Genomic DNA, 22,908 nt, shown 5'->3' with positions numbered 1-22,908 from the left:
TTTGGTCTTAAAATGCCATTTATCATCTCTAGAGTACACACTTACAAATTCTTTACGATGCCGGTATGTTTGCAAGCAGCTCTGTAAACAAATGTTAGAGCCATTGACGGGCATGTGTGTTCTTCTTGAATAAGCAAGACAGCGCGAAATTGGACTTTGGTCTGCAAAGTTGAAGTTACTCCAAAACGTCGTAAAATGCAAGCATATACGGGTGGCCTTATTATCAGGGGCTGTGTGGTATGATGAGAGTAAATTGTGATGTGGATGAAAAGAGTTTGAGTCACGTGCTATTTAATATTACTGTTTCTTCTCGAACGATGATTAACACGTATCCTCAATCACAAGAGATTATTCGCCGTAGAAGACGCTTTCATTCATTATTTTATGGGAAGTGATAATGAATAAAAACGTGTAAGATGGGTGATTTGAAATAGAAGTGATGATGAAGACGATTATGAATATGATCATGGTGATGATATTGTTGTTGTTAATGATGACGATGATGGTGATGATGATGATGGTAAAGACATTACAGTATATTGTATATCTATATTGGACCAGACACGTACATTCTGTGAGATTTGGGGCCTGATTAAGCAATGCGCTTATACACAAAATATTTGCGACAGGGCAAACACTTAAACTAATAGATGACCCACGTAAATGCACCAGCTGACTTAGTTAACAACTCCATCGAGTATTAATTAGATTTATTTACTGGACCAATTTCCGATGGTCGAAGCTTCGACTGTTAAATATCAACATAAAATCATAATCCTACATTTTGTGGGAATGATTTTGAAATTTAACATTTAGTCTGTCTGTGTGCTTGTTAGGCGAAACACGATGTTGTGGAACAGTTTGCAATATTTTGCATGAGATCTGATTCCCGGATGTACTATCTGTGGAACCCTTTCAGCTAAATTTTTGGCCAATGAATATTCCCCATTGGTAACAGCCTCTGTCGGTTAATTTGCATATTCAAACGATGCTATTTTATCACAATGTGCATAGATGAATGCATTAATTTAAGAAATTGAGGATTAGATGCTGCGTAAATCGATGCAGCTTTCCAACCACAGACAGTGGAACGGAACGTTCGCTCCACTGTCTATAGTTGAACCTATGATTTGCACCTGGCATCACTTTGGACACCTCTCCCCCAAAGTAGGGTACATACATACATACATACATACATACATACATACATACATACATACATACATACATACATACATACATACATACATACAAACAAACAAACATACATACATACATACATACATACATACATACATACATACATACATACATACATACATACATACATACATACATACATACATAGTACATACATACATACATACATACATACATCCATTATATACATACATACATACATACAGACAGACAGAGGACACAGGAATACAGACACACTGACACACAACACATACATACATACATACATACATACATACCATACATACATACATACATACATACATACATACATACATACATACATACATACATACATACATACATACATACATACATACATACATACATACATACATACATACATAGAAACAGAGAGACACAGGAATACAGACACACACACACACACATACATACATACATACAGACATACATACATACATACATACATACATACATACATACATACATACATACATACATACATACATACATACATACATACATACATACATACAGAGAGACAGAGAGACACAGGCATACAGACACACAGACACACACATACATACATACAGACACTTACGAATCTTACCATAACAAAGCCAGTTTGATCTGAACAGCAAGTAGGACAGAGTGGTATAATCGAACATTGATTGCTGTAGACGGGCGTTTTCGAATTTGCATTATAGCAAGGAGGATGTCTTTTCTAAAAACCCGATATTATCTATCTTTGATGTTTGTTGTATTTTAAGTACATTAATGCGTCTTTCTGACTCGACGAGAGCTCATGCCGGGCTATGATGAAATAGTAATATACCAGAACTAAAACGGCCCCTCATGCAGAAAGAAATGTCGTTTCGATTCGAACTTTGAAAAATAAATGTTTACAATCAAGAAAATTATTATTAAGAAGCGGCGAAAACTTTTGGCATTATTTTGAATTTTGCCTTACGCCCCTCGCCATAATAACGTCGAGAATACTGGGTTGCAATCAAATGTCTCTCTTGTAAGTAGCCAATCAAACACGCAGATTTTGCCAGGTGGTTACTCCTCTCCAAGTTGTTAATATTTAACGGAATAATAATTGGATCTGGGTCAAGATATGATATACAATCGCAAAAGTGCTTTGTCTACACATGTGTCGCATATGTGTCGTCTCCTGCTCTGCTGCTTTGGTGAAGATAACACACTATGAGTTCACGTATTACAAACAATCTTTGTGTGAAATTAAATGAAACCAAGTATATGTTTCAAGTCGTATTTTTGGAATGTTAGTGAATGTCAGTGAATGCCATTTCAACTATAATTCACGTTCACGAGCTTGAAAACGTTCTGTTTACCGAGTATCCATGCCAGGCTGAGTCACTTGACCAAAGTTGAACGATGAAAGTGTTTCAACTTTTTGACTTACGCTATTGTCATACTTTTACAATACGTTTCTTACCTATCTATTGAGGTTCATTTCGAAACTCGTGGAGTAAATAATTTTCTTACCTTCTAAATCTACAATGACATTCCCCCAACAGAATTAAGATAGGGATGGCAGCCATTTTGAATTTCAAATATTCACAATTGATTTTTAAGTTAATGTATTTCCATCGTACTATAATTTCCACTGTGACCCTTTGTTTTTAGTGTTGATTTTGGGAAGAGAATGATTAAAAGTTTTCCAGTGGAAATTTTGAGTCATTTAATGTCGAGGCGCATATTGTCTTAAATGCTTGTGTATCGAGCTTAGGTGCAGCTTGTGTCTACATGCCGGTTTTGATTTTAAATCTCATATTGATATTATTTTTTTATTATTTTGGCGCAGTAGACCCGGACATCTGTTGTTTCGATTTCTCGAAAAGTGTTTCAAGATAATTTGCGTTTGATTTGGCCAACTGTCATGTCACACTCCCGACTTTTAAACAGTGACCAGTCGACATGCCACGAAACAGCATGTTTCGTTCAATTTACATTCTTATCGTTCATGAGTGAATCAAACTCAATGTCAATGTCAAGGTCAATGTGTAATGGCCGTTCTGACGGCACTGATACTACACTGTTTTCGTGTCAACTATACACCACACCTAAAGGACCATTAACTTTAAACTTTTGATGTTTTTCCCATTCTTTTATTTTGTATGTCAATTGCAAGTTTCTTTCTACTCCAATAAGCATGCTGAAACACTCACTGTTTAGCTTGTCAACATAGCGTCTGGGTAAAATGCACTGTTATTGTTTACATTTGAATTCCAGTCAAGACCAGCACTGCTCGTCAACGATAACAATGCAGCTTACACATGTATATGCCGAGTTGACTAGCAGAATACTGAGTATCCCAATATGGAGAACAGGAAACCATGGTTGACATTAAACAACAAAAATAGTGAAAATATCATAAAAGTTAGAGTTCCTGCCTTTTAACCCTTTCACCACCATGGTTTGTCCCAAATCCATTGTTTCTATGGTAAAGTTGGACCTGTATACAGGGAACTGGGGGTGAAAGGGTTAAACACCAAAAGAATACATGTGGTGCCAGTTTGACTAACAAAAACAGACTATCACTAGCAAAGTGACAGAAATACGCCTGTATCTTCTCATTTTACCGTCTCCCTTTTAGTGATTCGAATTTAATTATGTTCTGCTGATCCTATGGACACCAGCATGACCCGATGACGCAGGTCCTGGTAATACACTGCTCAGTATGTCACGACGGCCTATATAGGATATAATAAACATTTCCATGTTTTGTAATATTTAGTCTATAAAATTAATATAAAATCATAGGAAGTAGGTCGAGCGTCCAAATTGAGAATTAGGTCACTGAAGTTAAGGTCAATTGACCTCAAATGTAAACTGCAAGTTAGAACCCCAAATACTGGTACCTAAAATTATAGAGAAATTCTATTTCGATGTACAGTTTGTACTATGGACATACAAAACTGCTGTGATCGAAATATATACGTTACAGAGTTGTCAAAGTATTCAAGTGTTAAAAAGACGACTGTTTGTAAACTTCTGTCAGCTGTAGGAAGCATTAAGACGACCTGAGACAACTCGTGTGGAAATTTACGATTTTACGCTCGAATGTTAGTAGACCTACCGCTTGGCCACGTCATAAAACCGCGCTCAAGTTGATCGGACTTAGCTTGGAGGAATAGCCGTTTCCCAGAATTCATCATGCAGGATGAATTTGGCGATCTAACTGCGATGCTTGTTTCTATTTCACTTAAGGGTAGAACGCGCCTTGGAGACAGATATTCGGACTCTCAAACTTTTACAATTCTTTTCTGATATACCCCTTGTGGGTGTTAATTAAAGCTCTTGGTGTAAAAAACTAAATTTCACAGGCTTAGTTTTTCGAAATTTGAAAATTTGTTTTTTCTCCATAGAGTTAACACAGAGGATGGCGGCCATTTTGAATTTTAAATATCGGTAAATCTTGGGTCATTTGTTTCTCTAGTACCAAAATTTGCAAGGTGACCCCCGATTTTTATTCTTGATTTTGAAAGAGAATGGTTGAAAGATTCCTTTGGGAAAGTTTGAGCAAAAGTTTAAGTCTTTCACTTTTGAGGCGCATACTACCTTAAATTACACAAGTATTTCCATTAATCATAATAATTGCTTGTTTTCAGGTTGATCAACCAGAGATGGTCCTACCCGACAGAAGTTTGTACTTGCGCAACGAAACTGATCCGGTAGGTTCACTGCACATCTTACGTAATCACTCTCCAGCTCAGAATTACTGTAATAGTGTAAAATCTATACTATTAGTATTTTATGACGTCATTGTAGACTTATAAAATCGAAGCACGGACCATCAACAAAGCATGGGGACAGAGTGTCTAATGTATTTAGGGGCCAGATTGTATAAAGTAATAAAATATTGGAATGTGCATGGTTTATTCTAGGGGAAAGTACTTGCTGTGTAGCGTTGACGCCCATAGAACCCACAACGTATTACAATCAATACTGGTCTAAAAGTTATGATAAATAAATGTCATGTTTCTCCCATTCCCATGACAAGCTTTTTAACTGTGTCATGTGTGTACCTATACTTTACCCTGCTATCTCCGTATAGTATTTCAAGGAAAACAGTCCATATCTGGTAGATTACCGCACCAGTATGTTCTACCGATCACCAACGCCGGGTTGGTGGGATATGACCAAATAATTCACGAGCAGTTCACCCGCCTTTTACCTTATGAGCTGCTAACGAGTTGTTTAATCGGGGAGATAATCCTCCGCTCGGTGATCTGTACAAAAATGAAGGGATTAGGGAGGGTAACTAATAGATACGGACCGTTGTCTTTGAAATACTAATACTATACAGAGATACTGAAAGTAAAATATAGGAGGCATAGGTGAGGCTTGTTTAACAAAAATGTGGGTAATACATGGCATTTATTCTTCATAACATCAAGACGAATACTGTTTGCATTACCCTGTGATTGTACCCTGTATTGCAGCTATTTCACGATGATGTATCCACAGTTATAAATCTACTTCGCACGTCTGCGGAAGTTTTCGTGTAAACAAAGACAGCTATGTTAGAGAAATCGAAATGATTGTCACACATATGAGGCACTTAAAGGTCTTATGTTTGGATATATGTCCATCACTATCACCGCTTGACCTGTACTTTCTCCATGGCGTTCCCATTGAGTTTTAAGGCGCCGCATCCTTGGCGGCGTGCCGTCATGATAGCCTACAGTTAACGGTCACAGCAACGAGCATGCATTCGAAAAAAATCAACGACAAGTGTTTTACAGTGAAGCAAGTTAGGAAACAGGTACTCTTTTGATCACGATACAATTTTGCACGTTATTGCATCGCAATGTACATTTACCCGTGTCAGTTGATGTAGGCCTAATAATGCATAACTTTGGAATTCAAGCGAGAAAAAAATCGCTATCAATATAATGGAAAAATTTTGCCATTTTCCTAAATCACACACATGTTACCAAACAGCCTGATAAGTATCACAGTTATAATCTTTAAATATTCTCACCATGTTCACACCACTGTATACCGTCGATGGCAGCCTTACATGACAGCTTGTTTGGATGACTCCATATACACGATGACGTAGGTGACAGTAAAAGTCTTGACCCGTTAAGCCCCGAATATCAAAATTGTATCAGTTTCCGAACGGTATCAAAACATACCGTTTATCACTCGGCAATTGTACATTGTCAAATTAATATGACCTCCCAAGCGAGATGCAAACCAGACTGGATCCAATGCGGCATGATGGCAACGCATTGATAAGATCGTTGGAACCGGCATATGATCTCAGTTCATTAGATGCAGATAATCATACACAAGTATCTAGTTCAGTAACAAATCGTTATTTACATTTCCATGTTGCCCAACCCATGATTTTCTATCAATATATGACGTCATCGTACGCAGTTTTTGCAAACAGGGGCATATGTTTTCGAGGCGAGTTTTGAACAGCTTCCAGTATGATAGTGAAGTAGATCAAACACATAGGTCTTATGCATTGACATTCTCTTTAATGGGTCCGTCTTCAAGTGACTTTGAAACAGAATCCGCATCTGTGACGTTATGACGAACCAGGCTGTCCAGCTTCAAATGTGACATTTCTCCGTCAATATCGGCGATGTCATGTTAATATCAGTGACACAAACGCAGACGCCAACCTTTTGCAGCGTCGTGCGTGTCAATGCTTGCCGAACAACTCTTCACCTGTCGGCTTTAGATAGTCTTAGGGAGCCGTTATTATCGTGGGGGGGGGGGTTGGAGGAATTGCTTTAGAAACTCCAAAATTTCGAGTAACCCCCCTCCAACCATGACGTGTTTGAGTAACCCCCCTCTCTGCTACATAAATTTTGAGTGACCCCACCTCAGATTCCTCCGACCCCCCAGGCCATAAATAATGACGGCTCCCTTAGTGGTCATGTTATACAGTGAGGCTGGCAGTTTACGAACTACAGAACATCTTTTTTTACTTCCGAGATTCTATCATCGTCGATAGCAGACCAAAAAGACAAAAGAACATTCGATTTACAGGGATAAAGCAAAGTTTGGAAAGTAATAAACTTCTCTGTAATCATTTTCTGATTTTCTTTGTTAGGGACCTGCACGTAAGATTAATCGAAAGAATACGTTTGGTGCTTTCCATGGAATCAACAAATTTGGTTTTTACGGCCTTGTCTTCTATTCGTTCATGATGAATATCAGATTTGACTGTATGTGCCTGTCATGTGGTCTTGTTCAACTGCGAAACATGAGTGAACCACTGACCCCATTTAACTGACCCACTTTCTTTTCTAGGTCGTCATTGGCTATTTGGCAGTTCATGAGAACGCTTCTTGGTGAACTTGGACTTGAAGAATCGACACTGACGGATGTTATGTCGTCAGTCTTCCAGTTTGAAGTCAAAATTGCCGAGTGTGAGAGAGAGAGAGAGAGAGAGAGAGAGAGAGGAGAGAGAGAGAGAGAGAAGAGAGAGAGGAGAAGAGAGAGAGAGAGGAGAGGAGAGAGAGAGAGAGAGAGAGAGAGAGAGAGATGGATGGCTGGATTTCATACTTGCATATCCTTTTCCAGTCCATGGTTGATTAAAGGGACATAAGCTGTAACTTTTGACTAATTTTTCATTACTCTGTGTAAATGTATACACTACAGAATTTTACTATAATCCGATCATCATGACCAATGCCCAGTGTCCTGCTTGCAAACGCAGCCTGTATATGTGAAATGGCCATTGTTATTGTTGATAATGTATTCTAGTCATATTTATGAGCTAAATATTAGGAATTTCTCCATGGTTCAGGGATTTAAACCAGAAACTGCAGATGATACACAGAACAAACAAAATAAAAAAAATGATCAAAGTTACAGCTAATGGATCTTTAATAATACTGAAATTAACCTAGAGTAAAGTCATGCACATAGTGCAAAAAATGTCGCAGCTCGTAAAGAGCAATGTAGAAGTTTGGGCTACAAGATACTGATTAGTTACAACGAGGGCATTTAGCAGAGGAGCGGATAACTACTAAACAGGCTTGTATAACTGTTACGCTCTGTTTTTATTCTCTCTTTCAGATTGTCGCCCCCAATTCCGAAAGACAAAACATTTTACAGATTTACAACAAAGTGACTGTATCAGAACTCCAGGCCATGTCCCCACAGGTGAGTATTGTTTACTCAAGGTCATGAACGCTCACGTTACATTAGCTCGGAATATGTTAGTCATGTAAACACAGAAACGCGATACTTTCAGCATAACCTCGAAACGATCTGTGAGTGCTCGAACGAATTTCAGTGTAAGATCTCGAGAGGGGGTGATAAAAAGCAATTAGATGTTACGTATCCATATAAATCTGCGCATTTCAGGAGTTTCAGAGTGATATGCCGAGAAGGGTTATGAAATTGTGTTTGATATGCGCTTCGTATGCAGCTTTGGCATTTATCATCACTAGCAGAAAAGGAACTATTCTGCTTAATATCTCAAAAAAAGAAAAAATCAAAAATGAACAGTTTAGTTATCTTTCTTATTCACTGCATATTTTGTTGGCTCACATTCCATAGATGGACGTCAACCCGTCAAACATTACTCCTAGCGTAACATGCATCTTCAAACTAAGACAAAACTGCACCGTATAACCATCTTGTGCCACATTTTCTTAAAGCCCCAATAGCTGCTAATTTTATGCATTATTTTCATGATTTTATTTTCAAACCAGAGTTGGTTTGTTACAATGTACTTACTAAAGGACGTGCATCGAAGTGTCACTGCTCGCTGATTTTGACCATGCCTACACGTTTTAACAGGTTTAAAAAATAAAATGGGTGCCGCATTACAAAAAACAGTATTTCCTGCACATATACATGGTTATCATAACAGAAATTAACAAGCATGATGCCATTTACTTGAATGCACAACACACAATGGCTAACATTTTGTTGTTGTAATCTTTATTTCCTCTGTCGATTAGTTTTTAATAATGGCGGGAAATCTAACATGACGTAAAAAAAAACCTTTGAATTTACATGCCACCCTCGACACTTATGGGCAGCATTATACACTTTTTCAGTCTCTAATGGGTCTTATTTGAAGAAAACTCTTGGAAAACTAAGGATATTTTGAGATCGGTTTATTAAACATATGCAGCTATCGGGGCTTTAATAATTGTATTCATATATGCTATGCAGTGTATTAATTACCTATAGCATTGTTCTAGTATGCAAATTAATGTATCATGAGTCATTAACAATGTAGCATAGCATTGGTCAACAATTGAGCATAAACGTAAACTGTTTGCCTTCACAAACTCACTTTCAAATACGCTCCATGTTTTTTGTATAATACTTAACCAGCCAATATCACACTTTCTTTCATACCACCTAGAACATTTTTTTTCTATTTTACAGTTTGATTGGTTAAGTATTCTGAGATCACTGGCGTCGCCACATGCAATTGACGCCAATGATGAACTTTTGGTTTACTCCATCGAATACATTAAGTCCTTATCGACGCTAATCGAAAACAGCGATCCAAAGTAAGTTGTTCATTACAGATTTCTCACGACTAAAACCTCTAACAGTTTGCATATTTGTAGAACAATATCGGTACTTTATCAATGCAATGCTGAAAGGAGTATATGGCGCCAGGACCAATCAGCGTTAAGCGTCATGTGACGTCACTTTACACCGTATCAATTTCCCGATGTGGCAGTACTGGTAGAGTGCTATCCTCTTAGATGATTTGAAAATGACAAGTGAAAATTTTGTTTTCACCCGAGGGAAAGTTGTTTGTAAATTCCAAGAACCGGTGAATCTTCAAATGATCCATAACATCATAGATGCTCTAAAGCATATATTAACGGAAAATTTACAAAAATCGGAAATCAGAATGGCGGCTGATATTAACAATTTGGCACCAGTCAAGTTTAAGGATAGATTGCGGGCACCAAGGCTGGGCACCTAGCAACACAGCGTTGTATATCAGATGTTCACGATGTGCATCGTGATGCGCATGCTTCCTCGTAGTTTGAATTACCTCGCCTCTTGACTTCGTTATTTTAATGCATTTTACGATTTGCCTATTCTGTCAGTTCTTGCGTCCTGAAAACGACACAAAAGCACACATCCAAGGGGGAGAAGAAATTGCAGCGATAATTAAATGTCTGAAATTTTATGACATACCATCTCATAAGTGATGACGAGAATATTTTGAAAATCAACAGATAGTTTATCTTTCCTTGGAAATATGATTACGTGATGTTGGATAATGCGCGGGAAAAGGGAACATGAAATTTAACTTTTTTTCGGGAAAATGCACTTTAGATGTACGCTCTGTACACATTCTTCGTTGACTACTGCACATTATATGTCCATACCGGGTTAGTTTGGTGAAAATCTTAAAGAGATTACTTTTTTTTAGAATCGATGCATTTCTTTTTCTGTATAAATTGAAAAGCCATGTCCGTGGTAGCCAGTATTAGCACCGTATGGCATTCTGTGTGCACTGTTTAAAGTGGTATAGCCTTGATTACTCCACGCAACGCTACCTTTTGAAAATATCAAAGCACGTGTCAGTGTGTCAGAACGCAGAGAAGCATATTGAACGGCCACAACCCCAAAAGTCGGAGGCATAATTTGACGCACCAGTTTCTATTTGTGTTTCAGAGTTGTGCATAATTTCATGCTGTGGCATCTGGCAGCATCGTTTGTCCAAGTGACCAATTCCAGGATGAAGGAGGCATACGTAAAACTGTATAACACCGTTACCGGGGCCAGGACTGGGCAAGAGCAGTGGAAGGACTGTGCCAACATCGTCAGCAACAAGTTCAGTATGGCGGTGGGGGCGCTGTTCGTAAGAGAGGCATTCGGTCCAGAGGGTAAACGAGAGGTAAATAGCGAGTTTCTTTTTTACCCTGATATACAAAGTATAGATAAGTGTATCATGGCAACGTCTTGTTTTCGGGGAGGCAGGTGCTTTTGAAAAATTTTAAAATATGAAAAATAAGTAAAACGAGAGATATGTGATAGCTTACTGTTATTATTTGAAGAAAGCAGTACACGTATGCAACTTAAAATTCGCTGGTTGGGATTTACCGAGTTACTGGTTTGCAAATACTTGCTTGCTAAGGCTGCTGCCTTTTTACAGCCGTATATACCGTGTCTGTTTTTATATTGATGAGCCATTTGGGAGCTAATCTTTCGTGACACTTGGTTTGGAATTAAGTTTGCGAGCGCCTCGAAGTCAAATGCTTACATTGATTGCTCAAAGTTTCCTCAAAAAACTTTCCATCACTCTCTTCCAAATCACGATAAAAAATAAGAAGTTTTTCACAAAGAAACAAATTACCCACCTTTACCGATATTAGTACTTCAAATGGTCGCCATCTCCGTGTTAACTCCATGGATCAAAATTAAATTGTCGATCTATACAAAAATAAGGCGCTGAGAATTTTACTAACTGCAAGAGCTTCAAAACGAGCCCTCTAAGCCGTAGATCACAAATAGTTTGGAAAAAACAGAGAGTCTATCTGAATATCTGTCCCCGACTGCATGCTACCTTAACAATTATCGGGTCAACGGAATTTGTATTTGTTCATGAATAGCACACTGACAAGCATGTCGGTCACATTTAATTATCGAGAATCCGTAGCACTCTACAAATGTTGACACGCATTTGTCTTTGCGTGACCCCAAAAGTGAAATAAATTTTATCTATGTTGAGCAGAGATGACAAAATTCCTTTGAGCTGTAGTCTTACTTTCTTTCAACGTCTTAGGTTTCTGAGATAGTGGCACACATCAAGACGGCTTTCAAGGAATCCATACGGTACAATGGTTGGATGAGTGAAGAAACAAGACAAGTCGCCATTGAAAAGGTAATTCCTAACAATTTTTTAGTCAAAATGGATTTTCATCCTTGTAAGACCATCATGAACCCTTTGAGTGCTGTATTTTGTCCCATCAAAAATTTTGTGCAACAGTGTACCAATTTTTATGCATTTCCATGTAATTTCTTTTGATAATTTGGACCAAATGGCCATACTTTTCATTGGTTATAGTTTTCTATCAAGGTTTCCAGAAATATCCGATAAAATTGTCTAGAACTGAAAAAATTTGAAGATTATAAACCCCCTATAAATGGAAATTATGAAGACTTTGACGTTGATTATTTCAACTTGAAGTCCGTTTTTGAGAAACTCTCGCCTGAACATTTTAACTTATCTCTAAAAATTGCCAGATATCGTTAAATCATTCGCCAGACATGTGACACTTTTTATGTTGTACACTTTATTGAAAAGACAAGAACTCAGGTATTTTATGAAGTAATATCAAAAGGGTCTTGGAAATCCGTTTATATACGTTACAGCAAGAGGCAGCTTGGCCGTCAAAAGTTTTCTCGAACTGGCAGAAACTTCTTGAAATTGCTACAAATGCCAGTAAATTTCACGATTGGCCGGAGAGTTGATGGCGCCAAAAATACACCCGAAAGTCACGGCTAACCGTAGAAATTTCAAGTAAACTGGCAGCAAATTCGTAAAAATAAAGTCATCAGTTTAATCATTGTATATCCTAAGGTTGATGCAGTTAACAAAAAATAAAAATACACTTGTCAACTAAGACCAAGGATTTGTGTCTTGATTAAAGACTCAGAGTTCGCCAACTGGTATGTTGAACTTTCATTGCAACGAAACGTTTATTATCTCTTTATATTAATAAGGCAAATGCTATGGACGGGAAGATCGGATACCCTGACTACATCCTGGATCCTGAGGAACTCGACAAGGAGTTCGAGGAGGTAAGTTCACTTGCTCAGTTGTGATACACTCTTTAGCAGTGTTAGAGAACAGTCACGTTCAAAATCTGTCTGTCGAGTCTCATCAAACTAGAAATCAATTGCTAGTTATATCCAATCAGTGATATATAGGGGTGAGGAACGTTCTTTTTAATATTTACTCACCACTGGTGTGTGTTCTTGCTATGTTAATCTGCCATTACCAACATTTTCCACCATTAAAATTTAAATTTAGATTTCCATATTTCTCAAATTTCTCAAAAGCGTTTTGAGCCCTATGGCTGAATGTTTCAAATTACTCATAAAAACAAGTATATAACTTAAAAAGAAAAGCAGATGAGCTTACGTTTGCAGATTAAACTGATATTACTTCACCATCCAAATATCCCAAATTAGTTCCAATCGTGTTAATATATTACACCATGATGCAAATATAGTTCTCAGATGTTTTGTAAATCGTCGTAAAGACATGCAATTATACCTTAGCATTTCTCACTATGACATTCAATTATCCACCACACTCATCATTCAAACATTTTACCGAATGCATAAATAAAATCCGTTAGTCTTAGTTTAGACCCGGGGGTGGTAATCCTAGTATTTCCACACGGGGGTGTGCTACCCAAATATGACTCATTGTTCGATATTTTGCTTGGCAAATTTGGATAATTTTCACCTTTATTCTGTTGCATGTGAAGGTTTTTCCTTAACGTCGGACATTTGCTGTGGTGTTGCCCCATACTTAGGGATTTTTTCGTGAAAAAGAGACACATTTGGGAGGTGCATGCCAGTGCACCCTTCTATTTGAATTTAGAAGTCTTCGACGATTAGCGGAAAGCACTACAGCAAATTCCGTGTCTTTGGTATGTGTTGTTATAAATATGTTTCAAATGCCACATTGTCTATTCTCACGAACTGCTGTTGGTGTGTGCAACACGTGTGCGTCTAAACTTCGGCCGGGCAGGATGGCCTCCCGCAAGTAATAGTTTTAGAAGTTCATGCAATCTATTACTATACATAGTTTAAAGACTGATTTTTCAGATTTTAACAACCCTGACTTGTAAAATAAACGCTAAATGATAGCTTTTGCTTTTGTTTTTTTTTGCGTCCCCAGGTGGAAGTTGATCAGTCTAATTTCCTGCAGAGCATGGTCAATCAAGCACGGTTTAGTCTGAGGAAGTCTATAGGAAAGCTATCCAAACCCCATGACAAGGACGAGTGAGTTGAATATGCACAATTGCATTCGATTAACCAACATTTTTTTAATAAACCATTAAGCCATTATTGTGAGATTTGAGTATTTCATTTTCATTTTGTCCTTCACTTTATACAGATGGCGAGCCCCTCCACAAATAATGAACGCCCTCTATCGACCATCAACGAATTCTATGGGTAAGTTGAAGTTCTCGTCTTTCCAAGTCGCCGTATAAAGCGTTCAATACGATCATGGTAAACCGAACATATAAATATTTCTGACTATAATATAAATATTTCAAACTCGGTAACACGTCTTGAGACATCCACATTTTCTACTGACAACAATAGAATGTAAGTGAAGGAATTGAAAAACAAATCAATATCACTGACAACGTTGGCCATCTGAAACTCCGATACGTTACGAGTAGCATGCGCCTCGGGGACAGATATTCGGACTCTGTACAGTTCTTTTCTGGTCTACCACTTGTGTGAACATTTTGAAGCTCTTGAAGGAAATAAAATGTTCTCATTTGTGGGAATACAGAAAATTTGACCTTTAATCATAAAATTAACACAGGGATGGTTGCAATGCTCTATGAATTTCAAACATCAGTACATTTAAGGTAATTTGTTTCTCTGGTTCAAATATTTGCAAGGTGACCAATGATTTTCATTCTTGATTTTGAAGGAGAATTTTTAAAATTTTCCTTCAGGAGAACTTGGACAAATTTCTTTAAGCCTTTCACTTGCGAGGCGCATCATTCATTTATATAGTTATGGTAAAAGATCTGTATTTGCCAGTGTTACGCAATACAAGTGACTGTGCAACTTGGTAGAGAAACTTTTTTTACATGCCGCCCCCCCCCTCCTCGTCGTTATCCCAAAAGCTAAATCAATGATTGGCCACGCCCAATTCACTGTGTCGTAAGCGATGATAAAGCCAATTTTAACGCAATAAGTTTTGTTCTTTGAAGTCACAAGTTTTCGATATCGATAAAAACTGTGGCATTCACTTTGTACATGTTGAATATGCGGATAGGCAACAACTTACAACGAGTGCCTTTAGTAATGGTTTACTTTCAAACTGTTCCTTTTCAGTGATGCTTGCCGCAATTTTGCAACGCCCTATCTTCGACAGCGAAAACTTGAAGTAAGTATTGTTTGGTAGAATAAATCGTAAAGGACAACGAAAACTGCCTTTTTGTCATCAAATGAATGAAAGTATGAACCTATTACAATGGCTGTCCATACTGATACGTATGGGAGGAATTCTAGCCCAATGAATCATGTATTATATTATGTGCAAAGCATTTCATTGAACGAGTTTTGGCTAGGTATACATTTTGATATCGATATTTCGAGGCCTTAGTACATATCCGTTTATCAAATTGTTTCTTGCACTTTCAAATTTAAGGGACAGATTCGCCTGGTTTGTTTATTTTTCTTACAAATCTCATTCATACACTCCATATATGATTGTCTAATGTCATTTATATTCCAGAGCCCTAAATTACGCCGGTATCGGTTTTGTTGTTGCACATGAACTTACGCATGGGTTTGATACACATGGTAAGACCTTGACATTGAGAATACTTTTTACATCAAGTATTTTAAGCTGTTCCTGAGATTTCTTGTCGCGAACGAAGTATTCCAAACATTTCTCATAAAATTGATATACAAGCTCAATAATTCGCAGGCAGTGTGGGTTGTTGCCAACAACACATAAAAATTTAACGTTCTTCGGGTTTCTTTGAAAATTTCGTCAGCATACATGTATTTTCGAATACAATGGGCAATTTGATCAATAATCAAATAAGGCTATTTTAGCCTTTTTTGATGATTCGTGGTTTACTCAGCAGTTTGAATCTGCCCTGCCTCAAAACCGATTTCTCCCAATAACAGGGCGCCTCTACAACCAGGATGGCAACATCGCCCCCTGGTGGTCAGAAGAGTCCACTCGTAAATTTGAAGAGCGAACTAGATGCGTTGTCGACCAGTACAGCGAATACGAGGTAGAAGGAACCGGTATGAAGGTAAAGCAATGTGAAAGAATAAATTCGTTTTCGTCATTCTTGCCTTAATGATCATTAGGGTATTTACAACAATATCAGGTGATCGTTGAACGACGTTTGAAGTACGTCAGACTTGATGCCGACGAGGACTACAACTCGATGTAACTTACACAGACACAGGCACAGACACACATGAAGACATTACCTCTACGGAGTGGAAATAATTTCAAAGCCAAAAGGGATATAAATCAATACACAGAGAAGTTCAACCTTCCCCCTAAAAAAGCAAAATAATGAAAACAAAATAAAAGCAAGAAACCCCGACTAAGTGGTAAAACAAAGAGTAACTGAAACAATCCCTATAATAACAACATTTTCCACTTTTTTTTATTTATCAACGGCAGATTAACGGGAACATGACGAAAGCAGAAAATATCGCCGACCTCGGTGCTATCAAGCACGCGTTCAATGTAAGCAAAAAATATACTCGTTTTAGTGTGTGTGTGTGTGTGTGTGTGTGTGTGTGTGTGTGTGAGAGAGAGAGAGAGAGAGAGAAGAGAGAGAGAGAGAGAGAGAGAGAGAGAGAGAGAGAGAGAGAGAGAGAGAGAGAGAGAGAGAGAGAGAGAGAGAGAGAGAGAGAGTGGGCCTGATCATTGAGGACACTCAGTATCGGCTGAATATATCTAAATTTTTTTAAACCGACTGTCGATGTAAAGTGATCTTTGGTAGGCAAGGAGACAGATCAGAAATGATATGGAAACATTTGTGAATACAAACCCTGTGTCCCTTCCCTGGGGAGAGCAGATCATAGACGATCAACCACTCACCCTCTTTTTCTCGACTTTTTAATCCTAGGCCTACAGGACACAAGTCATGGAATCCGGCGAGGAGGAGGAACTTCCTGGTCTGGAGAAGACGAACGATCAGACTTTCTTTCTTGCCTATGCACAGGTATGCAGTTTATTTATCTCGATTTAAAACGACAAAATACATGACGAAATGATGAAAAATATTTCTGTCTTGCACAACTCATTAAAACACCAGCAACCGCAAGTGACGTGTTAGGCCAAGTATTAAATTCTTTGTTTTGCGTCCCCAACTGCTTGGGTTTTAAAGATGTTCATGAAAAACACACAGTGTATTTGAATAGGAAATTTTAGGACATGACCGCTTAGCTTTTCTGAACTAAATTTTGTTACAATTTTTTATTTGCTGCAATCAAATTACATTGTGTTAATTTTCTTGTGTGTGTTTTTACAGCCGCTTAGACGCATGCCTTTTCCCATTTAAAGTGGACGCAAAACAAAGAATTTAATTACTTTGGCCTAAATGATAATTACATCATACCGTTGGAACTGGTCATTTAATGTCTACTCTTTTCCGTTGTCTTACAGAACTGGTGTACAAATCGTCGGACTGAAAGCTCTAAACTCCAACTCATCACTGACTCTCACTCGCCAGCTGCATATAGGTAAGACTATACATGAACACTGTGTAATCTTAAACTGGAAAATCTTCCGCTGGAGGGCGCTCTCTACGTTCCCCACCCCCCTGAGGGGAGCGTAGGGAGCGTCCTCGATCGACGGATCTTTCAGTCTATGGTAACCTCACCAAAAATAATATTTCTCTCAGGTAAAATGCGCCTCGGGGACAGATGACTCATAAATTTTTCCTATATTTTCCTGATCTACCACCTTTGGGGGTTCATTTTTACTTGGGTGAGAAAACTTTTTACCTTCTTTAATTTTTCGACTCGAAATTTTGTATTTTCTCCATGAGAGTTAACACAAAGATGGCGGCCATTTTGACTTTGAAATGTCGGTAAATGTTAGGTTGTTTAATTTCACTGGTACCAAATTTTGTCACGGTGATCCCTGATTTTTATTCTTGATTTGGTGAAAGAGAATAGTTGAAAATATTCAATGAGGAAAGTTTGTGCAAAAGTTTGTCTTCATTTCCGAGGCGAGTACTGTAACCTCCACAAATGTAATAATCTCCACAAATGTATATCAACCACAATTGTAATAAAATCAACCACAAATGTAATAAAATAGTCAACCATTAATGTAACAACCCGCAACCACAAATGTAATAAACAAATTAACCATAAATGTAATAAAACTCAACCATAAATGTAATAAACATGAACTTGCATATGTGATCATTTGTTTATCAATGCCCTGAGTAAATAATAACTTTAATAAGACTAGTGTAATGTTTTTGCATACTTTCCTGAAACTAGGTTTCCTTTCCGAAACACAGAATAGAATACTTTTAGAACACTATCAGAAACGGCGAGGTACTGATCAAACCGTTAGATAAGGAATTGGAACAGCAGTTCTAGACACTGATAATTACATAATAAGGAAGCGTCAAAATAACTCGTCAACCAGTGATACCACACAAAGTTTATGACAGATGACTCAGAACAAATAACAGAGAAATATAAAACCTTACAACAGAAACTTACGACACAAAACATGTTGACGAGAACATATATTTCAATCTAGTAAAAAACAATACGAACACTACCTTGAACACAGTAGAACAAAATTAGACATCCTGGCATCCCTAGTGAAGGAACAAACTTCAAGTGGGACAACATAGGAATACAGACAATCTATCGATTATTCCACACAATTTATCCACTGAAGACGAATTTGAGGCGATCGATTAAGAAAGTACGGCAATTTTCGAAAAAAACGGCGTTAAAGGATCGTAGTGTTATACAGTCTTCCCCACTCTGGAGTAGAGACTGCACTGACACTCAGATTACAGCTGTGTCTAGCCATGGCCAGTCAGTTCTATACACAAAACAGGGAACGTAAAATACACTTTCAAATATGCAAAACACACTAAACGCAAACAATTAAGAAATGAATAATGTGTGGAGTTGCTTTCCTTATTACATAGATCAATATTTAAGGGCTATTCCAACGACAAAATAGATTTATTACATTTACACTTGACAAGTATTACATTTATGGGTGATTTTTTTATTACATTTATGGTTACCATTTATTACATTTGTGGTTGGTGTTTTTATTACATTTATGGTTGATTTTTGTTACATTTTTGGGCGATATTACATTTATGGGTGCATTTTATTACAATTGTGGTTGATATTACTTTGTGGAGATTATTACATTTGTGGAGGTTATAGGTACAACCTTAAGCTATAAACGCAAGTGTGGATGTTAGTGCTTGGCTAAAGTTGCTTTCTATTGACAGATTTACACTACGATAATTCTTGCCGTTTAGTTTTCCGCCAAATTTACTTAGATGTTGCTAAGCTTTGAACCCATAATGCTGTTCGGTTTCCGAACTCCCCTGTCTACTACCGACCCTGACTCGGAAGCGCAGTCAGTGTGGTAAAGAATATCTCTGTCCCCTCTTGTAGTTGTATTACATGTAGTATTGCCAGAACGCTTTTATCAGATAGATTCTATAGAAATTTTGCGTCTATAAAGGAAATTGTAGTCTACTCATTATCGCTCAATATTTAGAGCCGGCAAGAAAATCAAAATCAAAGCCAAGTTATCCCATGTTTTGTTCAAATACGCTATGCATCATTGTAAATCAGAATCTTGCACTTCGGTTCACGTCCCAACAACCACCATTTTCTATAGCATCACCCTTTCAACATTACCGGCAACATTCAAAAAGAATCAGTAACATTAAAAAAGCGGTACGGCCTCGAAATGTACCTGCGATAGAAAAAATACAGAGGCCACGTAATAGCGGCATATCTTGCGGTTTGTTGCCAGAATTTCTTACATGACGTCATGGCTTTTCTTGCAGAGTCATCGGGACACTGTCACAATTCGACGAGTTTTCGAGGGCCTTCTCTTGCAACGTGGGCTCAAATATGAACCCAGAACAGAAGTGCTCAGTCTTCTAGCGAATGGTGATGAAAGACCAAGATACTTAAGTGTTTTAATCCTTCGAATGACTTTGTTTTGATTGTGGTGCACAAATTATGCAAAAGTCGGGCGATGAGGAATTGATTGCATACCATGGTTGTGTTGAGAATTTGGTTATATTATATTCTTTTGGTATCTTAGTTTGGCAAGCATGTTAAATTCTTGGCGGCAAGAGGATGGTCACAAGCTGACCTTGGAATCTGATTGGTTGATTGCACGCAAATTATCAATGCCAGGAAGATTTGGATATAGGGTTCATTAACCAACACAAAGAAAGATTTTTAAGTTCAAAACGATTTATATCCTTAAATTTACAGCAATACTTGGGGTAATGCTGAATGTATGTTAAACGATACTTGATGATGTCTGTTTATGGCAAATTGTCCCAACAATTTCGATACTTTAACAAAGCCCATACAGATATTTTCCTTCAACTAAGGGCATACATTTAGAAGACAAGCAAAGTGTAGGTGCTGTGTAGATGTGGACTGTCCTAAGATGGTGGAGCGGAATAATTTCCACCGGAGTGTTATCTCGGCTTCATGTATTAAATGGACAGTAATGCTAACTTTTAATGAATTGTTCATTATTTTTATTTTGCATGTCAACTGCAACTTCTTATTCTACTCCCAAACTATACAGCTTGTCAACATAGCATCTATATGTGTAAATGCATTGTTAATGTTTACAATTGAATTCCAGTCCTGACCAGAATTTACTTGTCAACAATAACAACGCAGTTTACACATGTGCAGGCTAAGTGGACAGTCTGAATACTATGTATATCAACGTGCTTTTGGAGTACAAAAAAATTATCAAAAGTGTGCATTACTGGGCCTTTAAAAACGACAGGCTATTATCAAAGTGGCACTGATAACATTAACAGCATATCTTAGGGAAAGTTTAGTTCTCTTCAGCAACCTTGATCACACCGATTGGTGGGTATGCTGACTAACGCAGGTGCTTCTCTTGTTGTATGCATATTCACCCTGTACCAATCCATTAATACGAGGCGCACCGCACATTCGGTATGCAAATTCATATCCATTATGTAAATAAGAATAATAAGAATGACCATGGTTTCATGAGAATGGGAAAATACAAAAAATATATTTTGAGCATCGAGGTCTTATTAATCACTTTTAAACATAGAAATCCAACTTTCACGCCGAAATGTAATAATTGTACTGTCCTACGCGTACCCATTCAATGGTGTGTCACGTGATTCTAATAAAGTCTCGGTCACCGGTAGGTCAATAAGTATGGCAGTGTCACTTGACCTCGAGGTCATATCACTCTGAAGTGATTTGTCACGGTGCGTACCAGAGGCGAACTTTTGAAAGGCATTGTTCTGTAATTCCCAAATTTTAAATGTTGTTCATTAGTGAACAAATCATTGTAATGTGTTATAATTTATAAAATCAATTTGAATTCATTACTAATAGAGGGTATAGAGTTGTATATTTCCTGACGTAATTATATTTCACCAAAAACTAATAAATGGATTTATACGTATTATGTAAATTTGTAAACTATTCTTCGTATTTCTGCTCTGAACCGTGTAGTAGTTTTACTTCTAGAACTTAAACCCCTTTTATAGCTATATCATTTTACTCATTACTTACAAAAATATCATTCAATCTTCAAATGGATGTATTGGATCACCGTTATTAAACTATGCTGTCCTTGAAAAAGTCAATCTTTCAATCCTTGCTAGTGGATTTGAACGATTTAATTCAGACGCTGTTTATAATTGTGTATTCGCGGCAGCCATATTTGCCTTGCATGTCAAGCATTATTTAGTTTCCAAGTTGTACGTAACAATTTTACATAAGTTGCTTTTGATTTCAAACCATCTCAGTATCGAAAGAAAGATACAGCTATGGGGTTTTAAGTCTGTAGCTCCTAGAAAATCTACGTATTCCATTCATGCACTTCTTTGCTGACTGATAATATTTGCTCGCAGAATATTAGAAATTGAAAAATGTTCTCTTATGTTACTTCTTTCAGCGTTTTTCAGAATGGCAAAATACAAACAATTAAACATACTTCTAATTATACAAAATCAGTATTTTTTCTACACCGATATTACATTGGGTTCTCCGTAAGGAAAGTGTTGTGACGGGTTTTAGTGAACGTTTGGTAATTGTTTTCTGACTGTGTATTTTTTATTTTATACGAAATAAATATGGATACATATATTTGAGTCCATCATACGACCCTTGTGTTCAGCGTTTGTTTGAGGTAGAATGCGCCGCGGGACTCTCAAACTTTTACAATTCTTTCCTAATCTACCACTTGTGGGGCTTCGTTTTAAAGCTCTTGGAGAAAGAAAAATGATATACTGTCTTAGTTCATCGAAAATCGAAAATCGTATTTTCTCCGTTGAGTTCACACATGGATTACGGCCATTTTGAATTGCAAATATCGGTAAATGTTGGTCAATTTTGTTTCTCTAGTACAAACATTTGGACGGTGACCCCTGATTCCTATTCTTGATGTGGTGCAATCGAGAATTGTTTAAAGTTTCGTTGAAGTAATGTTTGAGTAAGTTTTAGTCCAGTCGATTAGGTGCCATAAAAGACAAGAATGATTTGTTATATCACGATGCGCGTTCGGCTTTAGCAGTTGGCTGGCAGCAAAGACAGAGTTTCAGGAAACCTTGAAGCTAAACAAATGCACAGCATTCATTGTTCCTCGCACGAAATGAGGAATATTTTGAAATTGTTTGGAACCTATTTAATCGCCAATGACTTTATCGAACACAGGCTGTCAAATTTCTCAACTGA

At 37.5% G+C, this 22,908-nt stretch overlaps 1 protein-coding gene across 2 annotated transcripts in view; it reads left to right on the top strand.

Moving 5' to 3' along the window:
• The window catches only part of LOC139137407 (endothelin-converting enzyme 2-like), a 26,721-nt gene extending 4,386 nt beyond the window's left edge, over positions 1–22,335 (top strand). Inside the window, exons 2-18 of one of the 2 annotated variants that reach the window (XM_070705471.1) lie at positions 4,839–4,901; positions 7,504–7,621; positions 8,275–8,361; positions 9,604–9,731; positions 10,861–11,083; positions 11,972–12,070; positions 12,913–12,990; positions 14,102–14,205; positions 14,321–14,379; positions 15,283–15,334; positions 15,686–15,753; positions 16,087–16,217; positions 16,601–16,666; positions 17,052–17,147; positions 17,591–17,667; positions 19,998–20,645; positions 20,888–22,335. In XM_070705471.1, the coding sequence (XP_070561572.1) occupies positions 4,839–4,901; positions 7,504–7,621; positions 8,275–8,361; positions 9,604–9,731; positions 10,861–11,083; positions 11,972–12,070; positions 12,913–12,990; positions 14,102–14,205; positions 14,321–14,379; positions 15,283–15,334; positions 15,686–15,753; positions 16,087–16,217; positions 16,601–16,666; positions 17,052–17,147; positions 17,591–17,667; positions 19,998–20,097 (1,549 nt within the window). In that variant the 3' untranslated portion in view covers positions 20,098–20,645; positions 20,888–22,335. Of the gene's footprint in view, positions 1–4,838; positions 4,902–7,503; positions 7,622–8,274; positions 8,362–9,603; positions 9,732–10,860; positions 11,084–11,971; positions 12,071–12,912; positions 12,991–14,101; positions 14,206–14,320; positions 14,380–15,282; positions 15,335–15,685; positions 15,754–16,086; positions 16,218–16,600; positions 16,667–17,051; positions 17,148–17,590; positions 17,668–19,997; positions 20,664–20,887 lie in introns of both variants that reach the window. The other variant, XM_070705470.1, reaches the window with a different exon arrangement.
• Positions 22,336–22,908: the final 573 nt, after the last annotated feature.

Source organism: Ptychodera flava, chromosome 7 (genome assembly GCF_041260155.1).
Source record: "Ptychodera flava strain L36383 chromosome 7, AS_Pfla_20210202, whole genome shotgun sequence".
In the NCBI taxonomy this organism is placed as follows: Eukaryota; Metazoa; Hemichordata; class Enteropneusta; family Ptychoderidae; genus Ptychodera; species Ptychodera flava.
The sequence above is the reverse complement of the archived record's forward strand: the minus strand, read 5'-3'. Positions and strand labels throughout refer to the sequence as shown.